Source organism: Mercenaria mercenaria, chromosome 3 (genome assembly GCF_021730395.1).
Source record: "Mercenaria mercenaria strain notata chromosome 3, MADL_Memer_1, whole genome shotgun sequence".
NCBI lineage: Eukaryota > Metazoa > Mollusca > Bivalvia > Venerida > Veneridae > Mercenaria > Mercenaria mercenaria.
In genome coordinates this window covers 80,519,871-80,543,970 of record NC_069363.1, presented here as the reverse complement: position 1 = coordinate 80,543,970, position 24,100 = coordinate 80,519,871, and the positions used below count along the sequence as shown (strand labels likewise).

Here is a 24,100-nt window from a genome sequence, read left to right as displayed (position 1 = left end):
GGAATCAGGCTAAGCGGTCAGACATGCGTATACACCTACATTGCTTGCACGATATAAATAAAGAGGTCATTGAATGAAATGCTTTTGATTTGTATGATTGCATTTAATGCTTCAAAGCGGTCGTATTAATCAGTATATCATTACTCTTTCGTGCCGTTTAGCGGCCATTAAATGGCATCCTACTCGAGCTCGGTCTTATTATTGTTTCTAAAAATGCTGTGACATTTGAAAGAGCAAGTCTATCCCTCTTTAATATCACTATTACTTTATTAAATAATGAAATGTCTAGAAAATTGGCAGTTCATTAATTTTGTATTATAAAATACCTCTACATAATTAATGAATACTGACATTTCGCACTAAGCCAGACTGTCTGGCCGTTTGCAATATAATTCATCTAGGCAATTTTAGATTTCATCAATTTATTCTATATTATATTATGCCCTTGCGATATAAGATTTTATATTTATACAATAGGTCAAAGTTTATTCCGCTCCGATATAAATGTGAGTTTTATGCCAAACATTAAAGAGACGAGCGAAATATGTCTTTTTTTCAAAATCTTTCTTAGCAGGATGCATGATGCATTCACTCTGCTGATACGGTGTTGATACAGTATGGAATGCGCAGATAGAATCAAACATAAACATGGGATACTGTTACGAACTGTAGTGTTGTTTTATATTTTTTATGGATATAAAAGTCTATATTTTACTTTAAAGTCTATTTTCATAAAGGTGAGTGTTTATTTTTTTTTTAATATTCTCAACTATAATATGACTTTTACAATTATATGTCATCCGCCTAAACCTGTTGGGATATTGATCATATAGTTTGTCTGTCCGACTAACTATTTGTCTTAAATATCTAAAGCGAATTTATTTACGGAAACATACGTTATGTTACTATTTTACTATACTTATTCTATCTACTTTATCAACATATTTATAGAATATTTCTAAAATAAGTTACTATGCATTTTTTAGTATTGTAAGTACAAAATATACAAACTTTCTAGTCAGGTCCTGACAACACTTTTAAATACGTTACCTTTATATTTGGTTATATTTTTTTAAAATATGTGAAAAGTATTGAATTACTGATATCAATTAATTGAGGAATGACTTAACCTAGCACCGGCTTAAGCAGAATTTTATCACAGTGAAAATGAACGTACTCAATGATCCCAAATGACCAGAAAATATAACAAACCTATGTCATAATAATATTGGGTACTTCGTTATCTTATGTAGCATAAAAGCTTATATAATAATTTCACGACACTTTTGACCTTGATGTCAATGGTTTTGCAGATGCCTAATGAATTATTATCTGTCTTTTAGGTCTTGCTTTGAACAAAACGTATTAGCAGAGTGTGAGACTATTTGATACTTCGACATAAAGCTTCAAGAGTAAGGTCAAGCATAGCACTTCAACAATGTCATTGTTGAACGGAACAGCCCTACTAGACATGCCATATAATACAAAAACAGATTTATATGATAACAGTACACTAAACCTCACTGCATCAGATACACAACCTAATTTGCATCAATTTGTGGCTGTATTTGTACCACTGGTATGGGGAATTTTAGTTGTTTTGGGTGCTCTAGGGAACGCGCTTGTTATCTACACGCTGATCAGACACGGGGGTAAAAATGCTGCAAACTATTTTATCATAAATCTGGCTATTTCTGACTTTACATTTATTGTGATTGTCGTTCCGTTCACAGCCACGCTATATGCACTTCCGGCATGGATATTTGGTGATGGCATGTGCAAGATCACAATGTACATGATCTATGTAAGTAACATAATGTTATCAAACTTCATATACAATAGTAATATTTATTATGTTTCATTTATCGAAATATATTGATAATACGTTTAAGCATTCAGTGTTTCATGCTGCCGTGCAAATAATAATACATGATTTAAATCCAAGCACAGTCAGAGACAACCATTGCAAATAAAGACACATTCAAATTGATAAATTGTTAGCTGTAATAGGAATGTGTATGATGTCTACAGCATTCTTACTGGAAACGAAGTTATAACTATCTCAACATCGTTATATTTGACGGATCGCCAGCCGATAAGCGATCCATTCACCAGCCATTAACCATCAGTTAGGATACAACATGATGAGGATCTGGGATCAGATGTGGAGGATCGCGTCATGGAGAACACACGCCTCGTACGAGGAAAGACCTTACGACTTCTTGATTCATATATATTATGCTCGCCGTTATGGGATCAACATTATTTATACTGATTTCAGGTTACGCTACATGCAACATGTCTGACACTGATGGCGATGTCTATTGACCGTTACTATGCCATTGTTTATGCCCTCAAGTCCAGGAGTTGGAGGACAACGCAGGTATCCCTGATCGTATGTCTTATTGTATGGTTAGGTATGTAAAATGTCAATTCGTTCTAAATAGGAGATGTTAATGTGACAGTTATCTAACATCAGACCATTGTGATAGTTTAGCTATATTTCTGTCCATGTTATATCAAAGACTTCTTTGCAAGCTTGAAATGAACTCTAAAGGTATATCCTGCAAGTTTGCAAACCTGGTACAAAATCAAACATTTTGATAAAATTGGGTCGGATAATTGAGCAAAATATACTAAAGAAAATCCAATACATTGTTTCAATCACAAAATTGGCTATGACAACACTGTAATCACAGTCGTAAATGTATATTCTAACATGGCTGGATTTGATTGCCAGCTAAACAAAGAATGAATTCAAGCTCTTTATATTCTGCGGTAAACAAAGGTCGATGCGCGGACCGGTAAGAGAGCATTATGATGTCACTTATGACGTCAAATTGCCGCATGACATCCGATTCATTACTACGTGTAGACATGAAACCCAACATCCATAAGAATCACAACAAATCCTGTTGGAAATAATAAAATTGTTGTATACATACTTAAAGGTCCAATACTAAGGAAAGTGAACATTTTAATTTCTTTTAAAAAGCACAGAAACTATTTCATTTTATTGGAAAATGAAAGTTGGTATGTAGAAATTCGAAATAAATCGCAGTATATGTACAATTATTTTTCTATGAAGTATGAAGAAAGTTAAAAAGACCTGGGGGGTCATTCTATCGATTCATTGAAATTTCAACATAATACACATACATTTCTTTGAGTTCCAAAGACCTTCTGTAAATTTTGACCTGCCAATCTTCATTATTTAGTGTCTTGCAGAAGTCTATGCACTGGCTATGAAAAAAATTGCCAACTCACTTTCCCTTAGTCATGGACCTTTAAACGGATCTGAGTAAGTGAATGACTTCATTCATTATCTCAATAAGTGTATAAAGGTCAGTCAGTTTCAAAATTCGGAAAAATCTAATTAAGCATGTTAAGCATGTACTTGTTAAACCTGAATTCTTGTTCAAACCGTGGAGATATACGTGTAGCGAGCCGATCAATTGATTTTTAGACATCTTAATGCATATACACATCATTATTTTATATGAATTTACTACAAGTATTCGTACCCATATCATCGAAATCTCAATTTCCTTAACTATTCATTTTCCGATACCTCCTATACCCAGTTTGGTTTCTGATATCCCTCCCGTTTGCAATCTACTTCCGAACGATGACACACAGAGTGGTTGTATACTGTATAGATATATGGCCAAAGCCACGGGTAGTGTATCGAAAATTGCTACCATTGTCGTTGTGTTTACGACATATGTGGTACCACTCTCCGTCATCATTTACAGCTATACCATGATCCTCAGTACTCTGTGGAAAAATAAAATGGCAACCGGGGTAAGTTTATGCATTAGATACATTAAGTTGTGAAAAAATGATTTTAAAGTGTACGAAACCCACATGTATAAATCAGTATATATCAAATAAAGAATTAAGAATCATCCTAATATGCTCGTAAAGTGTATCCTGTCAATACATATTATCTACAATCTCTACGATAAATAACAGACTATGGCTTTGATATATGAACTTATAAAGTAAGTATCGCTTAACACCAGTCATTTGAAATCTATATGTATATTGCTAAATTCCACATTCCCTTTTTACCCTCCCCCTCCCCCTTTGGGAGTGGCATGAAGTCCGTCCATGCGTCCGTTCTTTAATCCCGATTTCGTGTCCGGTTTATAACGTTATCATTTATAAAGAGATTTTAGAAAGACTTGGCACAAATGATCTGTATAACATGTGTCGCGTGCAAGAGCCATAATTCTACACGTATTAGTTCTTGAATCATTTCTCCGTTATTGAATGTCCATCCTTATTTCGTGTCCGGTCTGTATTTTGTCGATCGTGCATGAATGATCTATATGACATGCCGCGTGCAAGAACCTTCAACCAATACCTCTTACAGTTTGAATTATCTCCCTTTATAAAAGGATTTCCAGTCCGGTCTGTAATTTTGTCATTCATGGATGTATTTCAAAATACTTTGCATCAATGAACGGCATGACATGATTTGTGTTATGTGCAAGCACCATATCTCTATCCTTTTTTCCTTTTCAGTTATCTCACTTCATTGAATTTTCTTGTCCAGGACATAACTCTAAACTTACTACAGGAAATGTATGCATATTGTACACAGTAGCACAGGACATTAAGAGGGAGCGTTGAAAAAACAGTTATTTAGCTTATAACATAGTAATATTTAAAAATGCACCTGATTTTATTCACGACAGTTTATAAATTCGTTTTCTAAGAATATTAAAGGGCTCAAAATGTACGAGAAAACTCGCAACGATATATAACTATATCCTCTGTATTATGACCACGCCAAAAACTGCCCAACAGATTGTGTCGAAACAAATTATTCCACTTTTTAAAGCACGCACATTGTGTTTACAAATATACGTAATTTGCATATCGAACGATGCGTTCGGAATTTAATTTTTCTTTGCAGAACAGTAGTTACGGAAACTTCTGTTAATGAAATGTTGACAACACCGAAATGTTTGTGTTAGATCAGTAGAAATGCCATTGCCTCTTTTAACGGATCAGCCAAAACAACGAAGCATGCTTCGCCTGTTCATAATTCCTGCATTTACAGGGAGAACATCACAAAATCCGTCTGTTCTTTATTTCATATAAAATCCATTCACTAAATAATGTTATTTCGACATTTTCTAGAATATCTGATTTTCAGAGACTTATATTCCTATAAAGAACTGTATCGCTTCTATAGGAAAAGAAAAAGAAAAATGGGAGTTAACTTTTATATCAGAAAGTTATTCTCCTCTGAATCTACTCCTTTCGCTTCTTTCAAAGTCTCGTTTTGAGAAAAAAAAATCTTCCGCCGCTATTTTTATCTAGATGTAAAGTTCGATAAAATGCTACAAATACATAGAAAACGCAGTAGAGTAAAACAAAAGACGATGATTTTGAGAAAGGACACGTGGAAGCCTGAGGGAGGAAATATTAAGACTATTTATAGTTGGACTACTTGTTACTAGACCTGCGTATGCTTAAATTTGATTTGGTATATTTACATTTGATTTGGTAGTGATCAACCTACAGCCCGGTTCTTTGTTAAAATCTTGCTGTCGTGCGATCGCACTTGATTTGTTGTTGTTGTTGAAAACGTAGCTTTATGTACTATATCTTTACGGCATATTTAGTATAAATATGCCGGCGTAAATATATACATTGAGATTGTTGATTGCATTGATACTTTATGACTATGTTAGTTATACGTTTTGTCAATTTATTGATGACTTTTTTAATAACAAATATAAGTCTTTTCCAAAGGTAACAAAATACATGGTGACTCAAATAATACTTACAGTAATTTAAAGAGATAAACGTAAACCTTCTGCTATATTTTCAGCATATCCATAGCGACGGTCAGACATACAAACAGCAACGGAACAGGCGAAATCATGTAACGAAATTAGTTGCGGCTGTTGTCGTCGTTTTTGCCTTATTTTGGCTTCCAATTCATATTCTCAACCTTTGGTTCAAGCTAGATCCGAATTTCCCGAAAACAGTGACATTTTTAATGTTTAAAATAGTGTCACATACTCTGTCGTATGCTAACTCTTGTATTAACCCGTTTATATATGCGTTCCTAAGTGACGGATTCCAAAAAGCGTTCAGAAAAGCATTTCCATTTATAACACAGCGTTATAAAATATGCGGTGAACCGAACAAAATGGAGGCCAATTGAGAAGACACAAGATTCCAATATGGAAGACAGAAAATTGCCGACTGGTTTGTTTTTATTAAAAAGTGTCTTCCTGTCGGTTTTCATGGAAGATATTACTCAAATTGCTATCAACTGCATAAGCTATATTTTGAAAATACAATGAAGCAATTTCAGCGAACAATATAATGACTGATTATATTTATCAGTTGCAATATTTTACCAATTTTGATAAACATTCTAAGCAGAAAAGAAGCAAACAGACAGCCTTTCCATTGAATAAAGATCGGAGCAACACGGTATTGGTGCTCATTGTCTGTTAGGTATTTATTGCAAGTAAAACAGACTCTTGATATCATCTGCAAATATATCATACTCCCGTAAGGAAGGACTGTTATAATGTTTATATAATACTGTTGTTTGTTAAAAAATACTTATTTCGCTCATCAGTTCTAATTTTTTTTTTTATAGTATATATCGGAACACCTCATAGGAATGAATATGGTTTAAAGCTTGTGCATAATTGCATAAGGCCATCATACATTTTCTTCCAACTATATCAGTGCAGTTATACATGTTTGCCGTATAATCTCGACACTGTTTAGGGAAAATCATTTACTCTGTGTAAATATTAAATATATCAGTTTTATACTGAAAAACGGGACGCATTTATTTAGGGTCCAGAAAGGAATGCTTATAATTCGTCTTTTTTGCATCACAACAATAGGTAAAATAGGCATCTGATTTTTTTTTTTTTTTTTTTTTTTTTGTCATAAAAGCCGAACACATCAGAAAATATTACTGGTACTATTTTTGTAAGTTTTTGTACCACGGTTTTATTTATATTTGAATCATCTAATTTCAATTTATTCACTCGTAAGGTTAGCTGTTAACATGTTAATAATCAGGAAGGTAATTGAGGTCAATGAAAAAAAAAACAGTGATACGCTTTCACTCTTCATAGGTCTTGTTAAGAATTCATGTCTGGTCTGTTTATGGATGGTTACCAAGTTGGAAGCGCATCTATTAAGTGTGTTTCAAAGGAATTAATCGCTTTGAAAGCGTTAGGACAATGCAAATTAAGGTAATCTTAGAATTTGGCATATTTTATAACCCTTTCTACTAAAAGCTGAAAGAAAATTTTGTACAAAGTCGGCAATCTATATTTCAGGTACCAAGGCATTTATAATTAATATTGTCATAGAACTGCCTGATTGCACATAGGCTTAAAAACAAAATTTTCAGACAAGAAAGGGGCTGAACAATTATATTTGTTTCATAATAGCATATATCTAAATACTTTTAGGCTTTGGCACAAATGTGTAGTGTCGGATTTCCAGACTATGATTCATTCTGTTATTTCCACAATATGCTTTGAGCCACTAGTTATAAATCATCGATAAAGCAGTGACGAGAATAAAAAAAAATCCTTAGAATTTTCTTAAATTCTTGGCATGCTCGGGTGTGATGCTGTTTCACATCTTTCAGACGTAAATATCAATTATTATCAATATGTGGGTAAATAACAATTATAAAAGCGTTGTCGGTAAGAACTATTAACACACCCCCATCCCACTCCATTTCATGACTTCATTTCTGTTTAATGATTATAATTACGATTATTTTTCAGTCTGGTGAAAGATTCATAAAACTCTATAATTTAAGGTTTATCAACCTTTCTGATGCGAGGAAAGAATCACGTCAACAAAAAGATAGATGGTTGTCTGTTTCATTACATGCATAGAATTAATATCATATATAAACAGAAGTAACAACAAATGGACATCAGTATTTAAAATAATGATTTATTTATTTATTTATTTGGGTTTTACGGCGCACAAACACAGTATAGGTTATATGGCGCCAAACAGGACTACAAATTTTGGTTTCACATAAAATAATGAATAAAAGGAGTGCTAACAATGCTCGCAGACTTTCTCGGCTAGGCATGTCAAACGTTTTTTGCTTCCGAATGATCTTCTTCTAAATTTTATCTAATTGTAACAACAGCAGCCTTTAAGTGCCACGTGGCGGCTGTAAATAGTCTTCACGAACTTTGACTTGTTTTTATATTTTCGTGTTCATTTAGAGCATTATTACCTCTTATAAGCAGACTCATTCAAACGGTGTTCTATAATTCGAAAGTATTTTCTTTCAAATTTATTACTCTTATTATTCCTTCAACTGACAAAGATGTATAATAATATGATCAGTGAAAGCTTAATATATCTAGGATTCCAATTGTTTAGTTACATAAACACATTGCAGTTAACAAATTGGACAGTAATACCCAGTTAACATCAGTACATTCAAGTGGTTAAAGATTCTTCATAATATTACACATTTCTGCTAAGCGTTTGATGATTGTGTCGATAAATACATGTACATGGGTATACATAATGATCTTTTTTCTAAAGCGTTTTATTATGTTACATCCGTTCGGAACATTTATTTTTCTTATACATGGAGACGTAGGTATATACTTACGACAACCTTGTAAAAGTAAAAGCATGAAATATTTCAATTTGTCAAAATATCTCAAAACGTATGGTATGAAATGTCATTTGGACGGTTTTTATTCACAGGATTTTAATGGATTAATTGTATAATTGCATATTAATTTCGCATTGTTCCCAAACCTGCTAGAAAATATCAAGGAAACATTTCATTATTATGAATTTAAAAGCTTTACATTTTATATCAAGTCCCTAATTGCATGTAATCATTTTATACCAAATCGTTGGCGATGTTCTAGAATGACGTGTCACGGACAACCCAGCAGAGGAGAACACTATTTGATGAACAATAGATATATGTGCACAGTGATAAATCAAAACATACATGACTAATTTTATTTGCTTATTTATCATAATAGAACTTCTTTAAGTGTCAGATGACTTAAAAACTGAAAATCACACACTTTTATTTTACAAAAATATATGAATATGATTCCAAATGTCAATTATATTGAACTGTTCATATACCACTTAACAGCACGTTTTCCTTTTTCGAGTATTGCTTTGGAATATTTGCCAAGTGTAAATAAACAGCCGCTCTCACGTTTTAAGACATCGTGTGTATAGTTTCCGCTCTTCCCCGTTTAACTTCAGACCTGAAAGTGGTACTTTTATACTCGTTTTGTCCTTATCAGATGGTTCCACTCTTTGTCTATGAGTTTTGTGGACATATTCGTTATATACACATCCATACATACATTGCTGTAGGGTTTTGCTTAAATATGGCTGCGGTCTTGGATTATGAATGTTCAATTAGGATCATTGTTCTTTTACTTAATTCATTGGAAAGTGAAGCGAACAGTCTATACTACGATATCTTACACGAGATTTGATATTGCTAAAGAAGCAAGGACGATTCAATGAGTATGAAACGGTTCATACACACAGTCGTAAATAAAGCAAATATATAAATTTTATTGACTGCTTTTGGAAATGATAAATAATCGTACTGTACTGCGACATGACGGTGGTGCTTTCAATATTATAATGATGGTATTGAGATTTCTGTGAATGGACACAAAATCCCTAGAATGCGACAAGAATTTGTTAACATTTTGTGAGGAAATGCTAGGGCAACATTGTAACATAAGTTTTGAACATAAAGAGATATTGGGAAAAAAATGAAAACTGATTAAAATACGAGTTTCAAAAATAACCATCCATTGATATTGAACGGTTTTTGCTGGTAAATATATAAGATATACAACAAAAATTAACTGCGTTCAGTTGACTATTGCGTTAATCATATCTGTGTATGTGGGCTGTTGCACGTTTCAGACGTAAATAATTGTATTCAATACTAGGGAAAAATAACCTTGACTGGAACCGAGGCCATATTGACATATTAGTTTTCACCACAAGCATATTATTAATATATTGTGCTAGAAACGATAATTCATAGTGTTTGATTGTCTGACGGCGGCTTCATATGGATAAATCGCGTGAGAAACTGCATCTCACATACAGAAATACATAAGAACAAAGAACACACTAATTTTAATTTTGGTCATACTTCAGAAGCGCTGAATCGAACACATTTTAATAAAGAAATGATATTTCAATGTAATTTTTTTAATCATTTTAAATCCGCACAGCTTAAATAGACACAAAGTACTAGTGATTAATATTTATAGTTGTGTACCAGCTAGATGTATTTTGTTAGTGTTTTAAAACATATTGGCGTTGCTCTTTTTTAGACCAATGTGTCTATTTTCAGATCATATTAATTCCTTATATTATAACAATAAACATACCACACGACTGTGTAATAGTTTTAAAGTAGATCATGATGAAATCCATTACCATTGGACAGTTTCGTGAGTGTAAAACTAATATCAAAATGCTGCTTGTTGCACAGAGTAAATAAGCAAGCCACGTGCCCAGCTATTCCTGAATACAAGCAGGATCCTGGAAACAAATTAAAGGATGATTTTTTAAATGTGTATTTCTAATTTGCTTTCCTTTTAGAACACTGCGATATCATGAAACTCGTTTGATTTCATAGTCCGCTACAAAAACAGGTTTTATATGCCAATTTTCAAGTTTCTTAAACCAATGTTTAGGTTTCTCATGCCGGTTTTTAGCGCTTTTATGAGTAGCTATAGTGATAATAAAACAGACGCATACAGCTTGGAAGTTTCAAAATCGTACGTGCGTGTAATAGTCCACGGCCATTCGTAATCCCGCTCGAAAGTAGTTGAGAAATATAGCCACATATACCAAATTATTCCTTGGTCCAAGACAAAAATAATATGTATGTATCTCTTCTGGGGACCGCGACCGGATCCGGAAATGACGTCATCAAAATGGCGACCGTTTACGAAAATAATACTGCTGAATAATGATTGAAAATATTAGTAAAATTGCTTATAATATCGTATATGATTTATTTAACAAGCCAATTAGACATATCAAATATATTATATTTGCACTTTCTCAGTAGAAAGTATATCTAAGTTATTTTAATTGTTTATTTTGTACCCCACCCACCTAATTTACATTGCATTTTTGCATGTCGCTTCTACCTCTTGAAATAAAATATTTTCGACTAATCTAATGTCGTTGAATCTGAAATAAAATTATTTCCAAACGTTACAAGAAATATAACGTACAATAAGGGAAAATACGTTATTAATATCTGGTTTTAATCAGTACCTAGAAGGAAAGGATTTTATCGAAAATGCAATACAAATCAATGTCGGCACAAGTAATTGTCTATTCTGTTATTATTAGAACATGTGCATATTACATGCATTGTTTGCAATTTTATTTAAACGAGATTTAGGTACGATTAACACGACTATGCCGGTGGAAATTTTACAGATATTTTCTTAAAGTTAGATTCATAATAGTCGACTTAATTACTCAGAATTACTGGTTAATCATATGCAATCAAACTTGACATCAACACTGAAAGCGTTTTACTTAATTCGTCTTTATCTCCGCGATAACAAAAGTGTCTATAAACAATATTATTTATCAAACCTGCATTTAAACGTTTATTATGGGCTTTCCGTAATTATGTTTAGCTAATTGCAGGAGGAGAGGCAGGGGATAATCATTTTATTTTCTTTCTTTCATCATTCTTTCTCTGAAACTGAAAATATTTCTCAACAGATCCGATTTGTGATAAACTCTGATTCATGTTAATGCAACGCATCTTTGAACCGTAAAACTCTGCAGCAAGGCATGTTGGGTAAGAACATGATAAATACATGAACTATGTAAAACCAAAAGACAGACAGCTTAAAACGTAAAATAAAGGAACGTAGTGCGGCAAAGCCTTGGACCGGTCAGTTGCAAAACAATGCTGGTGTGCTTAAACAGTAGTTTGGCAATAATGCTCACGCACTATATCTCCACCATATTCCAATGTTATAGAACATTATACGTAAACTTAATCCCCCAACTGCTGAGTGTCTTATTCACGCAAGGAAAAACTGAGGGCACGCTATTAATTGAAACACAAAAATGATCATTTAATATGTAAATAGCCTCTGGTCCTTTAGTATTATGAAGTTCGTTAAATATCATTATAATATAATTCATCTTAAGCTGGTGCTAAAGGGCATGAGATTTTTTCACCTCTCAGGAACAAACTTAGTCAAACCAAGTCTTCTTTTATCTTAATTATATGCGTTCTATACTTTCAAGGGATCTTCCTAAAGCTTTTAATCATTTGCGCATGTTCTCCATGCCGTTACAGAAAGCAGAATACCAGCAGAACATTATTAAATGATCCGACAAATCAGGAAAGTAGAAATATATCAAAGCAGCTCAGTCCCAATGGCCTTTAAGAACCACCAGTCATGGCGCGGTCCGTCTATTTCGTTGGTCACGATCAAAGAGGAAAGTGTAGCATCCAGCTGACAAAAGAATGAACACCGAATATGCAACATATCTCTTAATAAGAGGGTCAGAACCACATATGATAAAACATTTCATCATTTGTGAAAATTTTCATTGAAATTGATAAATAACTACTCTTTTGATACACTTAGTAAAAGAAGTGTTTTTAAATTGCTATTAGACTTTAAAAAAATAACCCACACAAGTCTGAATTACAATCGTGCAATTTAGTAGAATATTCTTGCACTTGATAATAGCAGTATATCTGCAAAAGGACATATTGATAACGTTCATTGAATTCTTGAAAGTCGATCTTGCAAATATATGAGGATTATTTAAAAGTTAAGGAAAGTGTATTTATTAAACGTCGCATATAACCGACAAACAACATGACCTACAGCTGATTGTGACAAACTACGTATCTAGTAACAGATAGTTATCTAAGCTGATATATTGCAGAAGATTTTATGGGGAACATCCCCATCTGAATAGAGAAAAACTTCAGTAAATAAACTTGAAAGTGTAAATCAATTTAAGATATGGAGATACATCAATCCCAAGCGATGCAGTATTGTAGTCTTTAAATTGTTAGTTTCATTTAATAACTACACTTCCCTGACATAAAAAATGTCAACTATTCGAGTAACAACTGATTGTTTGTATTTGAAAACTTCATAAAGAAGGCGTGTATTATTTTTCATATATTAGCCACACATAACTGTGTTTAACGTTTTCTAAATCATACGACAAGCTAGGCAGAAGTAGTTCTCAAGGATTACTTATTATCTCTCGAAAAACTGCATTCCCTTATCGGACATCGTTTAATAAGGGGATGTTTTGACAAACTGCCTCACAGGTTCACATGGAAATTATTTTTAGCAATGTTACAAGCAGAAAAAAGGCTTAACTGAAATTAAATACACAAGAAAAGGCGTTTAATTAAAGCAGTTCCTTTGTAGTTTGGTAAATAGGTATAAAGAGTAAAGGAATCATATGACGGAACAGCACACCCTGTAATTGCTGGATTTTAATTTTTCTGGGAATGTGTTTTCAGAATCTCACATACTTTGTCGCAATATTTTTTTCACATGAGGTAAATATCAGTTCGACATGAAGTTATACGATTTAGTAAAAAAGAAGTGGTACATGTATTAGAGGTTAAATTATCTATGAAACGTGCATAATCTAATTGTATATGCAATTAAGGAATCGAAAATAATATTGCTGATCATATATGCGAGCTTTGCTTGAAAATAAAAATGAAGGGATGTGATTAGTGAACAAATCCTGTTCATTGAAAGGACTCAAGGTGTAGTTTTTAGTATTATAAACTTTCTTCTGTAAAATGTAAAAATACTGTAGCGCTAAACGACGATGTCATCTGCTGGACAAAAACATTCTTAGAGAAATCTTCTGATGATTCCTTTCATTGATGTCTTTAACTTAGTTTTACTGGGAAGTATGTATTAATTGATTGGATTTATCAATTTCAATAGGAGAATTTGCACTACAAAAATGTTTACAACAAGCTGTAAATGCATTAGAAAAAGCATTCTTAAAATTATAACAGATATTTTTTCTATCGATTTTGAGTTTTGACCACAGTGTCGGGGCATTAAGCTGATCTGACACACTCATACAGATAAACAGGGTATATAGATACTTATAATTATGCTAATCGACTATTGTAGTGATAAATTATCAGACTATTTCTATTTTAAATCGAACATACTGCGCCATTAAATAGACATTTGCTCATTTAGTATCGTTATTCAGTCGTTTTCGTCATTTTTCGATATTTATGGATATTTTATTTTCATTTTAAGCATAATGAATTACACTCTTTTCATTATAAGTGTTTTATCAGCTGGAATTAACATTACCTTCACTAAATATATCAATTTTGCAGTCATAACATAGTTTTCAAAGACGTTGTCACCTGTAATTATTCAGCAGCCTACGTTTTATTATTTTCTCTTAAGCCGCCATATTTATGACGTCATAACTTTTTCCAGTCGCGTGTCTGGAAAGAGATACATGGGAAATTACGATAACTCTCTTCAATCTACAATGTGGTATAGGTCTCTATATTTCTCAATATTTTTCTCACGGCGGCCCATATTCCCACAAATTGACACGCACTATAAGGCCGTTGTTGGACAGCAATTTTCACAAACCTAAGGATGTTCAAAAAGCATTTCTGTCTTCGGCAGTCATGTCCTACAAGCGAAAAATAATTTGACTTATAATATAACCTTTACTTTCAGTGTTCTTATTTCTATATGATATTATAGAATATGACATCTTATGTTTTAAACGTTTCGCAAACAACATCTTTGAATATCTACTAATACTGAGTAAAGAAGCAAAGTCTAATGGCACTCAAAAGGGGAAAATAACACTGTCGATTACTCTATAATTACAACGGATGGTTGGTTAAGGTAAACAGCGCCAATAAAACTATTTGTGCTATTAATGGAATGTGTCTTCACAGATTATTGCTAAAGAAATAAAATGTTACTATATAGTATTCCTTATAAAGGTTGTAATCAGCCGATATAACCTAGAATAAAACCTGGATTTGTCGAACTGAAGCGTAAAATATGTTACGAATAAATGGCGACTGGTGTTTATTCACTGATAAAACTGGCAACGTGACTATTTATTTTAATATCACATACAATATCAAAACTGTTGATGAAAAACCTTCCCAATACCAGTCCAGCAAAACATTATGAATCCTACACAGGTTTTGTGTTGAGTGAACTATCTTGTATTTGTGCAAGTGTATATATATATATATAGGCGTTCATTCATAGTTCTGTGCAAAATCATGTAATAACAATTACTTTGTTGATTATTCAAGTAAGGAGAAGTCAGAAGAAGACATTCAACTTTATTATGTAGCTATTCTGACATTTTTTATATATTCTTGATGCATTGTTTCAGGCCAAACGATTTTAAAAAATACTAAATATTAATACCTTAAGGTCTGACATTACATATTTTGGCATTTTTTAACTTTTCATTTTTTACAGTTATACAGCTGTATGGCTTCAATTCTGTATCTGCCTAATGCAGGTAAAAAGTATTTTGACAGATTTTGTATCACGACTCGCCTGCACGAGAATGTCGGGTGCTCGACAGGTGCGCGGCGATCAATTTGAATCTAGTTTTAGAATGTCATGCGGTCTAATTTCAGAATGACATCAGAGGCTTATTTTAAGAGTGAGATCAATAGGATGACATTGGAATTTAGAAAGATATTATTAGGTTGATAAAAACTGTTCGTTGTTTGGGAATGTATTGGCTTTCATTTAAATATTCTGATAACAGTAAATTTAGGTTGTTGACAGATCTGTAAACAAAAATGAGATGCTCCCGGAAGTATATGAAACTGACTCTTATACCAGAGCTAGGTCGTTATCGTGCTCATTGAGAGTCAAATGCTCGTTTCTAGACGGCACCTCCACTTCCAACACCACTCATTTGTAAAACTGTGTCAAAGTAATCTTATCCGATCCTTACAATTTGCTATCCTAAATGATTATGGATGAATTCACAGAGCTATGTATAATAAATAGAGTAAAAGCGATGTTCTTATTGGAAACATGACAAAGAGTTACAGTAGTGTTCGATGCATTCTGAGTGGTTGAAAAGATGGAATCACCGACGAAAGGTTATTGTACTTATTTAAATATTAGTGATGGCGGCGGCGGCGGTGGTGCCGGTCACGGTGGTTGCAGCGGTGTTGTTATTTTTATAGTTGTATTCTTGTAGTCTCTACTATTGTCCAACGCCACCAACGCCACAGCTGCCGGTATCGCTACCACCCCGCCGCCGCAATCATTGATGGTGGCGAATATGGTGGTGGTGGTGGGGATGGAGTAGGAGATAGTGATGGTTGATGTGGTGGTGATGGTGATGGAGGTGGTGATAGTAGTGGAGTGGGTGGAGGAGATGAAGATAATGGTGGTGGTATTGTTAGTTTTAACCGATCGTTAAACGTTTGACTTACAATAGTGCATAGTACGAGTGACTAATTAGGATCACGCTTACATGTAAAATATCCTTTTTTGTGGATTAAATTTAACATCCTTACAAGTACAATATCCTTTGTTTGTATGTTATATCTTTTGAACCAGTCAGATTGCGTCTTGTCACTAACCAATCAGAATATTGTTTTAGTTGTTTTTATGATACATAACTCTGGGAATTCATTCATCGTCAGTTTGGATAGCAAAGTGTAAGGCTCGGGGAAGACCAATTTGCCACTTTTTATGTACGAGTGACCCCCAGAATCACTTTTTGTAGTTCTTGCTTTTTATGCTTCTAAATGATCCCCTTTTACGTTTGATAATGCCAAAAACGGCACACGTTAAATATTTTCGCTGAATCGAACGTTGGTGTTTGCTGCAAATAGCGCCTACTTTGACGACATTGATAAAGTTTCTAAAACCCATGTCGTTCAAACACAAAACGTGAGAATACATTTCATGACAATGTAAATGTGCATGCTTATTACTTTGAACTAAAATTGCAGTTAAATAATGCTGTTTTCATAACGTGAGAAAATTACATAATTGCACAAAGCAATCCTGTGATTTCTCAATGGATGACCAACATGCAAACTTTTGTTGTTCATACAATAACTGAAACAAATTGTTTTAAGCTCTTATATTCATTCTTTATTACTAAACTATTATTTGTCATTTACTGGCAGAAAATATAGAACCTGTTAACAACCTTGAATATATAGCTGAAATGCTGTTTTTAAAAGTGCGTTTAGACGAATATCCTAAAAAAATGTAGACAACCAATAATGGTTAAAATGATGTTTGTTAGAAGCAAACTATGACTGAACCATTATACGTTAAGACTTAGTCTTTTATTAAAGCTTGCCCCATGTGGTTCTGGGACGATCTGTGTATGAATTGAAACCACTGCCTTACCTTTGCATGATCGTAAAAGGCGACTAATAGGGTCTTAACATTTGGTTTTGCTGTAACTCTGTGATTTCAGCAGGTATGCAAATTTTGATTCCATACCTCATGTTTTTATTTCGATGTAAATGAGATATGAAACCAAAATTTGTAGTCCTGTTTGGCGCCATATAACCTATACTGTGTTGGTGCGCCGTAAAACCCAAATAAATAAATAAATCTATTAACCCTTAGCCTGCTGCAGGCGAATTTAACAGCCTTTGCAAACAGCTTGGAACCAGATCAGACGCCGATTAAATCGGCGTCTGATCAGGTTCCAAGCTGTTTGCTACTCTGACAATATTTCTTCCAATTTTGGAGCAAACTGAATGAACTTTACAATTTTAGCAGACGACATTTCCAGCAGACGACAATTTATCTAGCATGCTAAAGGTTAAAGCTTATACGTCTTAGTATAAGCGCTAAACACTATTTTAAACCTACTGTATAGCACTTTTAATAAACAGAAACGTGTTAATTCTTTGTTCACATAAACCATAACTTTTATGTAGAAATTGTTCATAATCTCAATATAATATGAAATTTGAGTCTACTATGTTATGTATTACATTTGTGATAGATTTTCTAAAACTAGAACGACTTATGAATCTTACATCTTTATGTTTACATAAAGAAAAAAATATATAATCTTATCTTGTTCGTTTTGGACTTGTTTTCCTTGTTGCACAGAACTGATATGACATAATAAAACTAAATGTAAATGATATAACTGCGTGTTATTCTCCGCTTAATATCAACAATTTCCATCAACAAGTTACAGCAGTATCAGTCTTTTAAATAGAGTCAATTTAATTTATTTGCCAGAAATAGCCACAATGATGTTTACCAGAATACAACACTACCGCGCTATGTTTTGAATGGGAATACAAATCTCATGTGTAACATTGATATGAAACTATTGACAAATAATCATGCGAAAGTTATTAGAGAAAACATTAATTGCACGATGTTTTAAAAAAAGGTCTCAACATTTTAATTGACGGTGTCTACTATTATTGAGTTCATTTTGTGAAATAGAAACAGATTTTGATCCTTCAAACTATGTACAATGTACTTAACCATACATGTTTTTCTAAATATCAAATCTAAAACTAAAATGTCATTCCATGACCATTTATCCCATTATTTGTTTGTTGACTGCTCCCCCTACTCCATATTTTCATAGAAAATAGGAGGTACTTTGGTGGCCTTGCAGTGGTAAACCGAATGCATTTCATTGAATTTGTGCTCTGTCTTAAGAATCACATCATGTTATTAACTTTATTTAGCTTTACTGATTAGCTTTGTGCCATTTCTAAAGAAATATACACATTTTATAGACTTTATCTGCTTAAGGGGAGACCAGCTGGGGTATTTTAAAATAACTCTCATCGAAGCAAAAATGACAATTAAAAAAAAAGACAAATGAGCAAACTTGTTCTTTCTATAAAGTATTTAGAAATGTCAATAATCAAACAATACTTATCAGTAATGCCATTCCAAATTGTTTGATAAATTTGTAGTTCTTCGGATCGACCTCATCTTAAATTTCACCTTTGAGAAAAAAAATCACACGCGCATGTACACAAACATTTTTTTATTTCATTTTGCTGCTGATCAGTAACAGCAAAACAATTAGTTAATGAAATTAAACACAACACTTTAACTTAGAATGAGCCAAACTTGAAAATCTGGCCCTCTACTGATGTTGATGCCATTTGTTTTCTCTAAATATATAATTTTGAAGCAATTCACTTAGACTTGAAAGAATGGGTAATATATTCAAATTTTTACTCCTTTCACAGTCTTTGAAAACAACTAGTAGATGTTACCGAAATTCTACGGAAGTGATCACTTTGTATAGATAAAAGTTCATTTAACTTTACTGGTGAAATACGGAATAATTATAATCTGTGAAGCTTGCGATTTCTTTCTTTTTTGTAAAAATATTCTCTCTTCATAAAACTCTCCTCAAAACCCTCTATTTCATGTCTTTGGATGTAAATAATCTGATATACACAAACAGCTATTACATTTACACACTGAATGCATTTATGTGTTTCGGAAAAGTATCGACCGGACAATATGGTACCGTACGGCTATCATAACACTCAAGCCATAAATGGATCATGTACAACAAGAAAATCCCATATAGGATATGCTATATGTAAAGCGCCTTTGGAAAAGGGCGCTATATAAATCTGGTTTAATAATAATAATAATAATAATAATAGCCATACCAGCTTTTTCAAAAGATACAATAGTAATGTTCTAGTAATATCGCTAATTAAGTCATCTGTGTGATTCTCCTTCACTCTGTTGTTGTTTGACAGCTTTTTTTGGCGGCAACACATACAGTTGGTTGTTGTCTAAGACAACAACTCAATATTATGTAATAGTCCAGAATTTTAGGTTTTTTTTCATCATTTGAAAAGTTTTGTTTTCCGTCGTGTTCTATCCACTTTTCATGACATTAAATGTCTCGTCTCTATTTTCACTATTCAGCTACTATACGGAATCAATATTTCATTGCCATTTCCATCACATTCACGATAAGATAAGTCTTACACTAGATTTATCTGGGCATTCCGTTTTCGTTTTCTTTTTTCTTTTTTTCTTCTGACTTTGTGACAAGTCTTTGTCATTAAAGAAAGCATCCTTTGACTTTTAGGGAACTGTCGGGATTTACCCACAGATTTATAGCAATGCACTTTGATCCATTATACTTCTGACATTGATATCTGTTAGTCGTGGTTCGTGTTTATAAATGGAATATTTGAATGCAATTTTCCTTTGGTTTGATATCATGTACTGAATTCTATATCAAAATAAATTGTCGTAGGTAAGGGAGACATTTCTGGTATGTTCACTCATTCTTCACATTCAGAAATGTATTTAACTGCCTCCTTTTCGATCACTATAAACTTCGATATCACATTATCACAAGCAAGAAGCATCTATAGCTTGGCCAACCTTTGTGAAATTCAAACGTATGTGCTCTCTGCGGAGTGGATTAACATAGCATTGCTCCAATGAGTGTAGAAGACTGTATGAACATGTCCTTATATAACACTTACGTATCGGGAGTTTAAGATCAAGTGAACTTCTTATAAAATATCTCTATATTTGAATAGAAATTATTTTATACCAGATACTGACGATCAAGTGTTCAACGTCTGAAACACGAGTTTTAAGATAAGATATGAAAAATCAAAAATATCCATTAATGAAGACTTAAGAAGTATGCTTATGGCCTTTATAAATCTTTAGCAAAGCCTTTATATACTTAAAGACGTCATAGTACTGTTGACGTTAATGTGCAGGGAAATGTTCTGAACAAAAGCATAGATGGTATAGAGTGTGCGACCTTTACCTAATCATTTTATTTATACCAAAGAAGATATTAACGAAGCTGTTGTGATATACAAAAATAAGATAAATTTGATTTACAGTCTTTAACACGGAATTCTGATGATTTTGGGGGAAAAAAACGTTCCATTTTTCACTTTCGTTAAGTACCAAATTATCAACTATTTATTTCAAATGAATCACAATAATCACATGCATTACATTTAAGAAATCATTTGAGCCGTACTAAGGGAAAAACAACATAGTGGCTTTGCAACCAGCATGGATCCAGACCAGCCTGCGCATCTGCACAGTCTGGTCAGGATCCATGCTGTTCGCTTTCAAAGCCTATTGCAATTAGAGAAACTGTTAGCGAACAGCATGGATCCTGACCAGACTGCGCGGATGCGCAGGCTGGTCTGGATCCATGCTGGTCGCAAAGCCACTATGTTGGTTTTCTGGGCGCGGCTCATTTGTTGATTGTATAGCTAGAACAGAATGATGTATTACTCGAATTTCATATTTGAAAATATGAACAGTAACTACACACTTTCTTTGTAAACATAGAATAAACTAGGCATAGGAAAAAGAGATCAATATAATTGCACCTTTACTAATCCTACCAGGTGTTCTGTATTACAAAAGTGCTTCTATTGTGACATTTTGATACAAGCAAAACTGTATTATCTGCACTATAATATACTTACTGGTATTTCATTTTATTATCGGCTTGTTAAAAGTTAATTTTTACCATAAGTAAGTTGACAAAATCATAGGAACCAGTGGTTCAGGGGTAAATCAAACACATATTAATAAATCCTAAACGATTTTGTTGTGCAAAAATGTATAATATTGTGTTTTAAACCGTTTTCGTTTTCTACTCTACTGTGTAATTGCAAGGGAAGTAAACTAATAAATATCACTGCTTTAAAGTACTAGCCCAAGGCAAGAGTTCACATTCTTTGCGGATCACAGCTTTGAATTAAATATTAAAATTTCTTTTATTGATATTAGCAAAACTATCATATATTTCACATTTGTGAAATCATTTTTATTAATTTCAAGGACTTGGAAATCAATTTCTAGACTTTATTTAATGTATTTCTATCAATGAAAATGTTAGGGTCTATCTCTAAATAAACGTGTGCAAATACGGCACTGTATGTTGGGTTTAAAATACTATACACACATAAGTAAACACTGTAATTATGTAATGCCGGTAAAAAAAACTGGAGGTTGTTTTAAGGAATGGCTATTACTTACGGGATAAAAATTTATTGTGATTGCGGCTTCTAATGTTAACTTGGTCTGTATGTTTAGCTACGTTATATGTATCAGATGAGAATTTTCTACACTTAAATCGCTAAGAGATGATAGAATATTTTAGTGAAAAATGCGCATAACACAGCTTAAACACATAATTATTAAAGCATCAATTGAAAATTGTCACAGATTTATAATACGGATATGTTTCCCTTTTCTATTGATATAATTTGAAATTTTCGTGAAAAATCAAAGTTCTGTGATTTGCTTCCCACACAACAACATATATTATAAGAAGACAGAAAATGGGCATACAAGACAAAATATGAAAATTGTGCTAGGCAGAATAAAAGTAGACTTTGTTCACGAGAAGTAATGAGAAGGACAACACCCTTCATGCCACGTAGCATCGGCTTAAGCGGAACTTAATTAGAATCATACATGAAAATTGAGTGGACTCCATGATCCTCAAAAACAGCCTCAATATCCTAGTGTTAGAGCGCCAGCTTCAAGTGCGGCACTGCGTTGGTTCGCTCCTTAGCTACGTCGTACCAAAGACGTGAAAATGACACTTGTAGCTTCCTGGTTTGGCACTATGCATTACGAAGATGGTTGTAGGATTTGTCAGCCCGATAATGTGATAGGGTGGGATATCATGTCACGTGTCTACGACGTGATGGTCCACTGAAGCAGTGCTATAGAGTTAAGTATTGTGTTTATTGCTACGAATAGGCACTGTCGTTTATATAACTGACAATGTGTTGAAAAAAAAAACGCCAAACTTGAAAACACACACATACACAATGATCCCAAAGCACCAAAAATATTATCAACACTTAATTTCACGTTGAAATTTGTATCAAGCAATTATATTTGAACCAGACAAAATCGATTTGTGTAAAACTTTATAAAGAAGACCTTGATAACGTGAGATGTAAGGCATTTACTAGTTTTTCTTATTCCCAACTGAACATGTCTGTTAATATGGATTCTGCGATAGTAAAGAACATTAAAACTGCAGATGATTGGCAAAACAGTATAATATTGTCAAATGGATTTTAACATTTTTTCCAGCATTATGTCCGTATGTCAGTGAAATAAGAAATACGAATTAAACATAATATGGACAGCGACATGAGAAAACCAACATAGTGCGTTTGCGACCAGCATGGATCCAGACCAACCTGCGTATCCGCGCAGTTTGGTCAGGATCCATGTTGTTCGCTAACGGTTTCTCTTATTGCAATAGGCTTTGAAAGCGAACAGCATGGATCCTGACCAGATTGCGCGGATGCGGTCTGGATCCATGCTGGTCGCAAACGCACTATGTTGGTTTTCTCATGGCGCGGCTCATATATCTTTAGTATCTGCAATAATTGATAAACGCGATGAAAAATAAACAATAGAGCAGTGCGCAAACTTTAGTTAGTTTTGGTAATGACTTTATTACTTCAATTACAGATACGACGAAACCAAATTAGACTAAGTTTCATACCGTCTGTTGAGCACTGGATAGCTGAGAACCAATCCATTTTGTAACTGTAAATTGCAGCATTTAAAGCTGTTGTTCTCAAAGTTCATGAAGCTATACATGATTTCGTGTAATATGTGAACCGGTCAGTTTTATATAGGGAATTTTTGGGTGCATGGGAGTATGTTTACTTAAATTATTGAAAATTAACACAAAAACTGTATGTGTGTTCTCAGAAACACAATTCAATATCTATCGTATTTTTTTCAATATGCTGAGTCACGGGTGGTAGTCCCACTGGGAATACGCTAAAAATGGGTTGCGCGACTTCCGGTGCTGGTGTTGCGCATCAATATATACAAATTCGAGGTATGTGGGTTTTTGTTTTTGTAAATAATGACACATTTACGAGTGCTTTTGAAAAAAAGCAAAATGCTATTCGACACAAAAATGAATAAAGATCATATGTGTGAAATACCAACTTATTAATTTAAGAATCAGCTCTGTT

General features: G+C 33.4%; 1 protein-coding gene across 1 annotated transcript; it reads left to right on the top strand.

Annotated features, from left to right (window-relative positions):
• Positions 1-560: 560 nt before the first annotated feature.
• Positions 561-2,543, top strand: LOC128556059 (G-protein coupled receptor 54-like). The gene is made up of 3 exons (XM_053539974.1): positions 561-737; positions 1,344-1,804; positions 2,282-2,543. Exons 2-3 carry the CDS (start codon positions 1,439-1,441, stop codon positions 2,423-2,425), a joined length of 510 nt encoding a protein of 169 aa, XP_053395949.1. The 5' UTR covers positions 561-737; positions 1,344-1,438; the 3' UTR covers positions 2,426-2,543.
• Positions 2,544-24,100: the final 21,557 nt, after the last annotated feature.

Excerpts from the sequence above, each read along its gene's own strand:
- LOC128556059 (XM_053539974.1), top strand. The coding sequence starts at position 1,439 with ATGTCATTGTTGAACGGAACAGCCCTACTAGACATGCCATATAATACA. Across the intron at positions 1,805-2,281 it reads TCACAATGTACATGATCTAT|GTTACGCTACATGCAACATG; the intron begins GTAAGTAACATA and ends TACTGATTTCAG.